At 44.8% G+C, this 9292-nt stretch overlaps 1 protein-coding gene across 1 annotated transcript in view; it reads left to right on the forward strand.

The window, feature by feature from the left end:
- The window catches only part of LIFR (LIF receptor subunit alpha), a 44434-nt gene extending 35407 nt beyond the window's left edge, over positions 1-9027 (forward strand). The window contains 5 exon segments of the mRNA XM_029940980.1: positions 178-420; positions 4141-4302; positions 5220-5313; positions 7128-7206; positions 7590-9027. Of these exon segments, the coding sequence (XP_029796840.1) occupies positions 178-420; positions 4141-4302; positions 5220-5313; positions 7128-7206; positions 7590-8213 (1202 nt within the window). The 3' untranslated portion in view covers positions 8214-9027.
- Positions 9028-9292: the final 265 nt, after the last annotated feature.

Raw genomic sequence — 9292 nt, forward strand, 5'->3', positions numbered from 1 at the left:
CGCACAGACTGGGCCCAGGGCGCCTTCTGGGGTGTGTGGGTCCTGGGCCCCACCTTTGTGTGTCTAGTTATTAGTGTACAAACTTCACAGGAAAAGCGCTTGTGATGGAACTTCTGAACGTTGAAGACTCAATAGAGAATAAAGTTCTAATTTCAAATCAGTTATTTTTGAGGCTAGAAATCTCATTAAATGTTGGTGGCTTGCCCTGTACGAATAAACTCCCATTAAGCATCCGCTTTTCCCCTTTTCCAGCTCCAATTGTTGCACCAAATTTTACTGTTGAGGACACGTCTGCAGATTCAATATTAGTAAGATGGGAAGACATTCCTGTGGAAGAGCTTAGAGGCTTTTTAAGAGGATATTTATTTTACTTTGAAAAAGGAGAGAGAGACACATCTAAGATAAGGGGTTTGGAATCGGGTAAGTAAATTACAGCAAGAATAGTATTTCCTAGAAGTTCTCATTAACCACAAAGAAAAAAGAAAAAGAAGTCCTGTTGAGCAGTTTAATACTGGTTTCCAAAACTACCCGAAAAATAGGTAAATGAAAATGTATGAATATGAGAATTGTAGGATTTTAGGATGTGATAAAAGACACATACCCTTTTTCATTTAAACAATTTATTCTGCAGCCCTTGATAATAAGCCCCGTAGGACAGGAGACCATCTCTCACTAGACTTGTATGATGCGTAACAGCATCTTACAGAGCCCCTGCGATTGTGATGTTGGAGGAGGAAACCCAGAGAAGGGCCCTGTAGCCTCTGTTCTACTCTGACGAGCAGCCATCTGCGCAGTTCGCCGGGCCTCACAGAGCCGGCCCGCTTAGGCTGACCTGACTCGGGACGTGTGTGTGCATTAGATCCTAGAAACTACAGTCAGCCCTCGACAGTCAGTAAACGTATCAAAGGCCTTAGAGAACTTTCACATTTACAAATACAGAGATGTTTATCCAGACCTCAGGCTTCTCCCTAAATTATATTTCTGCTGGGAGTCGGATGATTCCTATTCATAGCCACGTAACACAAGCATGTCATCTTTTCAGTTGGAGAGCTTTCATTTCCCTTAATGACCTCTCCTCAGAAAGAAACCATTTTAATTATTTAATGCCTGTCCAGCAAGTAGAGGACCACAGTGCTGCATGGAGATGCTGACCAGGCACTAGCTAAGTCACTTCCCGGAGCACCTCCCCCACATTACTGAGGTCTGCATTTCCTGACCCTTCCATTGCCTGTGAATGAGAAAAATCCCAAATACAAAGTTCTACAAACATCCAGGGTCTCATGACATTTTTCTCAAATGCTCAGAAATGTTACACTTGGGTCATTTAAAATTCTAGCATATGTACATCCATTTAAAGATGGTGGATAGTCACTAAAAGAAGAAAAAAAAAAGCATAAAGCCACAAAACCAGGGAGAATGGGACAGGCGAGAGTACACCAAATATGGACGGTTTGGAGCTGATGGGCGTGGGGCATGTGGCCTAGAGCAGTGGAGCTCCGTGAAACCCAGGTGGACATTCAGGCTTCAGTGAGAAATAATTTGACTCATTGTATGGGCCAGGACTGAAGGCAGATGGTTAGGATGGAATGGGCTGAGCAGTGAGGGTGACTGAAGTCTGCGAGAAGCCGTCAGAACCCCCAAGTCCTACACTGACTTCAAGTGGCGAACGTGAGTTCTCTCTCCTTGCACGAAGACCAGGGGTTGATTCTTGGGAGAAACTGAGCCAGCGAGCCTCCAGAGAGGGGGACATGGCAATAAGCATGTGACCCTCCCTTCTCCTCCTGCCTCTGATAGGAAGCTAATGGGACATCTTCAGCAAGGCCTGTTTCCTTGGACGAGATTAGAGGATCTTTCTTTGGACAAAGTAAATGGTTCCTGATGAAAGACACACAAGGTGCTGATACTGGGGGGCCGTCCCAGTGAAAAGCTGGAACTTGACCTGGTCGTTCCCCACCAGTGATAGGCGATGCCCAGCAGCCAATAAGTGCCACCAGTTCACAGTGACCTTCTGCACCATGATTAGCAGCCAGGGATCACCAGACTGTTGAGAAAGAGTCTAACATGAGGACAGAAACCAGAAGCAATGAGAGGAAACATTCAGTGTAGGGAAACAAATTTAAAACTGTCCTCACGTAGTCGATATATGCTGTACTACTGAAAGGACATGATGTCCTATAAAGGAACAATCAGAAGGTAGGAAAGGGTTCATCAAAATTAAAAATGTGATCAAAGAAAATTTTAAAGAATTAAATAGCAGAGGGGCAGCCGACTTAAGCTCAGGTTATGATCTCGCTGTTTGTGGGTTCCAGCCTCACATCAGGCTCTGTGCTGACAGCTCGGAGTCTGGAGCCTGCTTCAGATTCTTTGTCTCCTTCTCTGTCTGCCCTTCCCCTGCTCATTCTCTGTCTCTCAGTTTCTCAAAAATAAATGAACATTTTAAAAAAAAGAATTAGAAGATAGAGAAATTAAATGGAAAATACAGAAATTCTTCCCTAAATTAGATGAATGCAGAAGACAAAACTTGGAGTAAAAAGATTAGGAAGTTGGAGCTTCAGAGACCTGCACTGTCATGCTTTCTAGGATGGTGTTCTGTCAAGAGAGAAGAAGGAAATAGAAGGAAATTACCAAAGAAAGAGTGTAAGACCATTCATTTCCCAGAACTGAAAGACCAGGATACATAGAGTAAAAGCACCACTTAAGTACACAGATAAATAGAAAAAAAAAAAAATACACCGAGGTAAGTCATGAGTTTCCAGAGCACCTGATAGAAACAGAAAAGTAGCTTGCGTGTGAGGCATCCATAAATGAGAGTGGCACTGGACTTCTCAACAGTATACCACACGCCAGAAGGTTGCACAGCTACGTCTTCAATATACTGAGTGAGAAATTTTCAACCTAGAGGTTTATACCCTGTCAGTCCTTCAGGCAGGGTGAGAGGAGAGTGAAGGCATTTGCAGGCCTGGAGGGCTGCGGATCTGTCCTTCCCCACCCCGCCTTTCCAGGGGCTCTAGAAGAGCCCGTCATCCTGAGGTCCCTCTGGGAGGGTTGAAGCTAGGAAGGCCTCCGGTCTGGAGCAGGGGCCCAGGGGGATGCAAGCAGGGGTTTGGGAGGCTGGTCGTGGCATTGGGCTTTTGTTGTGTTGGGCTATGTGAAAAATTGTGTTGAATATCCACAGGAGGATGTGGGAAGAATTAGGAATAGCTACACTAAGCAAATGAGGAAAAAACACAGTGATAGCAACAGTAAGACAAGAAAGGGAACGCGAGCAGCCCAATCTTTCTTAACAGGAATTCATGTTTCTGTGATCACAGTGATGTAAACAGTGGATTTCCCGGACCTTCCGGTGTGTCTGTGTGGATGACCTGGGATGAGAGGAGGAAGGGGTGCGGGGAACACCAGAGATTCGCCTTCTTTGTAGCACATCCATACGGAATGTTTACGTCAATTTATAAATCCAAACCAAATTGTATTTGTAAATCAAAGCACTACCAGTCTGAGTTGTTTTCAGAATATGGAGGTAAATCCCCGAGGGAGCGGATTGTGTGGTGACCCTCACTGGCAGGGGAAGTTCCGGCAGAGAGCTGTACTTGTCCTTAGTACAGGTCAGTTTTTCAAACGGTTGTCTTCCAGTAGTTTGATTAAAACTTCATAATGATGATTTAAACAATTCTTCATACTTCCTTTGAAACGACTCAAGGTTTCCTCACTAGGGACTCATCTGGGAACCTGGTGCGCTGCCACTTCTCCCGGTGGTCTGGAGCAGGTGCGCTAGCAAGGCGGGCTCGTCTCCCTGGAGCCCCCCTCCGCTCTCAGCTCGGGCGGGACCAGACCCAGGCAGCGTCCGCCTCCCCAGCGGGTTGTGGTTGTGGTGTGTTTTCATGCCCTTAGGAAGGGAAGGGGCTTTCCTTGTGTGTCTGCTACAGGCTGAGATCATCCCAGAGGATGTATGGAAACTTCACTTCCATGGTCAGGCTCAGAGTGGTTTACGCAGTACATCCTGATCACGTGGCTACTGACCGGTAGGACTTAGCTGACTCCACCAGCCTTGGCCCTGCAGGTGACCAGCAACCGATCTGATGAATAACCAGCTGTTTAAAATGGTGTAGAGATCAGTAATAACACGCTTCGCTTCACAACTAGGTCGTTCGGACATAAAGGTTAAGAATATTACCGACCTCTCCCAGAAGACGCTGAGAATTGCTGATCTTCAGGGTAAAACGAGTTACCATCTGGTCCTGCGAGCCTACACGGATGGTGGGATGGGCCCAGAGAAGAGCATGTTTGTGGTGACAAAGGAGAACTGTAAGTTGATGACTGCTGTTGCGATGCTTTCCATAATACTTAAGCGCATAATGTTTCTAGCAAGTTTTGTTGATCTAGGAACCCTTTTTTAAAAAATGTCACGTGTTGTTGCACATTTATTGTGGGCAGCCAGCAGTGTTAAAGGCCACGGGGATGGCTTCATATTTATTCTTGTCAGTTGTCTGGAGCTATTTCCTGGTGTGCTCCTAAGAAATGAAGGACACATCTGAAGTCAGGAGTTCTGAATGCATGTTGAATTCAGATAATGGTGACCCACTTGATCATTTTTTGCCCTATTCTAAATGCGGTATTTAACATATCCAGAGAAGGGTGAAAGAAATATCCTTTAAAAAAAAAAAAAAAAAAGGGAAGCCCAGCCGTCACAGATTTGAGATGGAGAGTAGGGAAGATACGTGAGGAACTCGAGTTGGGGCATGGCGTGTTCTCTGGCCCCGAGGCAGACTTCACACACACTCTTACTAAAGCACCAGGAGGATATAGTTCCCAGCCGGGGGTGATTTTGCCTCCTAGGTGACGCTTGGTAATGTCTGGTGACATTTTCAGATCGCGGAACTGTGGGTGCTGCTGGGATCTTGTGCGTGAAAGAAAGCCCAGGGATTCTGTGGGACTTTCTAGAGCATGCACGACAGCCTCCTCGCTCCACACACAGGGAAGAAGAATCTGGCCAAACGTGTCAGTAGCACTCAGCTCTGCTCTAGAGAATTTTAAGTATTAGTATAAAAATTACTAAAATGCCTGAGGGTCATATTTTGGGAGTTTTAGCTCCAGTGTCCCTAAAGCAGTGGAATTTTTTTCCCCTTTAAATAATCTTCCAACTTAAATATCTTCTGATAGGAATTGATTCTGTACTTCATGCTAAATATAGTGATTTAAAAATATCCACTCTTCTCTTTCAGCTGTGGGATTAATTATTGCCATCCTCATCCCAGTGGCGGTGGCCGTCATTGTGGGAGTGGTGACCAGTGTTCTTTGCTATCGGAAGCGAGAATGGTAATGGCGCCTGCGTGTGCTCGGGCTGCTGTGTTCTCACGAGCGCGACTCTTAGTTTCCGTGCTAACAGAGAAGCGCTTGGCTGGAACTAGTCAGTAAAACATGTTGGTTTAGTCAGAATTAATGTTGGATTTAATAGTAAGCAAGAACATGGCATGTTACTTAAAGGTTTTTAAACTAAGTAAAGGGTAGATATTTTTTACTTTATTTACTAATAATTTAAAGCAGTAGAAGATATACTAAAAAATAGTTACAGGCATAAGTAGGGCGATAGCTATATGCAAGATTAATGATTAGGATCACATTTGTCCTGATGACCTATGTAGAAAATACTGTCATTTATTTGCTTATTCAACATGTATGAATGACGTCTGCCATGGGAATTGTGATCTAGTGGTGAACTAAATAAGCGTGGTCCTTACAGACTTCTAGCATAGTGGGGAAAGGTGGACATTAAACCCACAATCATCCAGCAAATGCATGCTTGTAACATGTGAGTGGGGACTCGGAAGTCCCTGGGGGCCGTGAGGGGACTAACAGGAGAACCGCACCACTGGAGACGGCCGACAGAGCTTCCCTGTGGGACTTCCATTTGAGTGGAGTCCCAGCGCGTCAGGAGAGGGGAGAGTGGTCCAGGGAGAGAGAATAGGTCCTGTGGAGAGAGAGCTTGGTCCTTTGGAGAAAGTGAGAGCAGCTGTGTGTGTGAGCGAGGCTGGTGAGGCAGGCGGAGCGGTGTTGAGCCGGGGCTCAGCGTGAGAGGAGAACTACCAGGCGCTGTCCTGGCTGGATTTGGGACAGGTGGCTGTGTTCATGTGTAGACAGCCCTCACTGGCGTTAGAAATGCCATCATTCATGACAAAGAAGAGAATGTATTCTAATAATCCTGGCTGTAAATTAACATAGTAATAGTTCAGAACTATAGAATACCCTGTTTTGGTAACCATATTTTCATTACCAAAAATCACATTTTAAAAATGATTAAAATTTTTTTAAATGTTCGTTTATTTTTGAGAGAGAGACAGAGTGTGAGTCGGCGAGGTGTAGAGAGAGAGGGAGACACAGAATCCGAAGCAGGCTCCAGGCTCCGAGCTGTCAGCACAGAGCCCAGTGCTGGACTCACACCCACAACCTGCAAGATCGTGACCTGAGCCAAAGTCAGACGCCCAGCTGACGGAGCCACCCAGACGCCTCTTAAAAATAATTTTAATACAAAAAATAATATGAGAAAGTTTAGAATCTAGAGCACTTTAGACTTAAATTAACAAAGTATTGTTTTTTCCTCAGGAATTTCAAAGAGTAAACTTACTTTTAACATCTGTAAATATGACATGGCACTGCGCAAATAACCCTTTTTGTTTGCATTTAGTTTTTGCTCAACATGGATAGCCTTCTCCCCTACAGACCAGAACCTGTCACGGGCAGCAGAGAACTGCATAATGCAAACATGTCCCCACAGTAACGTACCATGCGTAATCCACTTTGCCCGGTGGGCGTCTGACTAGATGAGCAGTTCCTCTGTTTTACTTTCACCTCGAGAGCACAGTCACCGTTTCAGTTCATTGCTTTCCATTTTCATAATATACTGTCGTCCTAGAAATAGAAATACTGCTTGTCGTTTTCAAACAGGAGCCCTCAGTGCACCGTCCAGAAAGCTTCTTGACCGATGACACTAAAGACGGTCTTGCGTTTTTATCTCAGACGTTCATTAAAGCACCACATGAAATGTCCAAGAAAACCCAGCAATTTACTAGCTTATTTGTTGTCTAATTGATTCATCTCAATTATTAAATGTATTTAATCATCTTCATTTAAAGGATTAAAGAAACCTTCTATCCTGACATTCCAAATCCAGAAAATTGTAAAGCTTTACAGTTTCAGAAGAGCGTGTGTGAGGTAATCCTTCATTTTCTTACATTTCTCTTTGACGTGCTGGCCTCCTTTTTCCAGTCTTTTGTGAAAAGCTTTTAATATGCAAATATCATCCAAAGTAAAATATATCGAGCAAAGAGCAGTCCTTTAACATCTGCTGAACTTCTAAAATTATCAATTTTAACTTATTTTTACCATGCTCTTTTTCCATTGCTTTTAATAGCAAGAAACATATTGATACGTAAAACAGTAACTTTGTTCTCGCAGGCACTACAAAATAGTAGAGACAGATTTTTATAAAGAGCTGCGAACAAAGTATATACAATAACGCCCCTTCTTGTAGGAAGGGCATTGTGGCAGCTTTTAAAAGTGCTATTCTTAATCATCGTTTCATGATGTATTTCTAGGGAAACAGCACTCTCAAAACATTGGAAATGAATCCTTGCACCCCTAATAATGTTGAGGTTCTGGAAACTCGATCCGCAGTTCCTAAAATAGAAGATACAGAAATAATTTCTCCCATAGCCGAGCGTCCGGAAGAGAGCTCTGATGCCGAACCTGAGAACCACGTGGTTGTGTCCTATTGTCCGCCAGTCATCGAGGAAGAAATCCCGACGCCGGGAGTGGATGACGCCGGGGGGACCTCACAAGTCATTTACATCGATGTCCAGTCTATGTATCAGCCTCAGGCGAAACCAGAGGAAGAACCAGAAAACGACCCCGTGGGGGGGGCGGGCTATAAGCCACAAATGCACCTCCCCTTCACCCCTGCTATAGAAGACCCCGCCGCCGCCGCCGGCTTAGACAAAACTGCGGGTTACAGGCCTCAGGCAAGTGTCAGTACTTGGACCGTAGTGTCTCCAGACTCTCCCAGATCCACAGACAGCAACAGTGAAATTGTCTCTTTTGGAAGCCCCTGCTCCATTAACTCCCGACAGTTTTTGATTCCTCCTAAAGATGAAGACTCTCCGAAATCGAATGGAGGAGGGTGGTCCTTTACAAACTTCTTCCAGAACAAACCGAACGACTAATGGGGTCGCTCTGTCACTTCAGTCTGCCATCTCAGTACGCTCTCCCTGCCGGCGCTGCCCTGCCAGCGCTGGGCATCTCGGAGGGATCCTGTGAAGGATTGTTAGCAAGGTGGACCTCACGGAGCAAGTTACACTCAAAGTGCTAATGTGCTTTTAACATAGTCTCACCGCCCAAGTAGAGTGACTCAGAAATTCAGACCATGCACCTCAAGGTTTGGAGCTGTCTGTGATTAGAGCCAAAGGGTTCTCCCGGGCTCCACCTTCGAGAAGCGCTCCACGGCCAATCCTGTCTAGTCCCATTCATGCAAAACAGATCCCACAGCAGCGCGTCCTGTTCTGTTCATGGTTTTCTCCTATGGATACTTTATGGAATTGCAAGCAGATCTACAGGCATCGGAGAGAAATGTCAGAGTAACAGATGATACTGATTTGCCTGACCCTTGCTCCATTCTAGATGAAAACCAAGCACAGATTTCTAAACTTTTAACATTATTCTCCTCTAGCCACAGCATTTACAAAATATTAATATAATTTTTAATGTAGCAGCAGCTACTTAGTGTTTTATTTGATAACGCATACTGATTTCCGTGCCTACTGTATAATGGTCGTCAAACAGTTTTCTCAGGGGTACAAACGTTGAAAATGAGCGTGACACTGACCAGCCCAAATTAGAATCGTGTTCTCTTGCTTTGGGAGGTTTTACAAACCTGGCCCTGACTTTGTAGCTTGCATGCTCACTTCCCTTACTGCAGTCGGTTGCCCTACTATTTAAAACTGAAATTTCTAAGACTGAAGATCTAAGTTTCTTTAAACATCTGGTGTTTCTGTTTTTTGGGTTTTTTTTTTTTTTCATGTGACACAGTGTCAGTTTTATAATCATGTGAGCAAATTCAATATTATGGATAAACAGAATTCCAGTGAGTTCCTATTCGAGGTGACGACCGAGTGGTCTCGCTGCATCAGCTGTGTGCACAGCCCTGATTGGCTTCAGTGCCCCCTGAGGAGACTGTGCCAGGGAGCGCCTCCCCCCAGCTTCGACACCTGTTCCTACTGATCAGGCATTTTGGCAAGTTCTCCCT

The sequence above is a fragment of the Suricata suricatta genome, chromosome 6, assembly GCF_006229205.1.
Source record: "Suricata suricatta isolate VVHF042 chromosome 6, meerkat_22Aug2017_6uvM2_HiC, whole genome shotgun sequence".
NCBI classification, from domain to species: Eukaryota; Metazoa; Chordata; class Mammalia; order Carnivora; family Herpestidae; genus Suricata; species Suricata suricatta.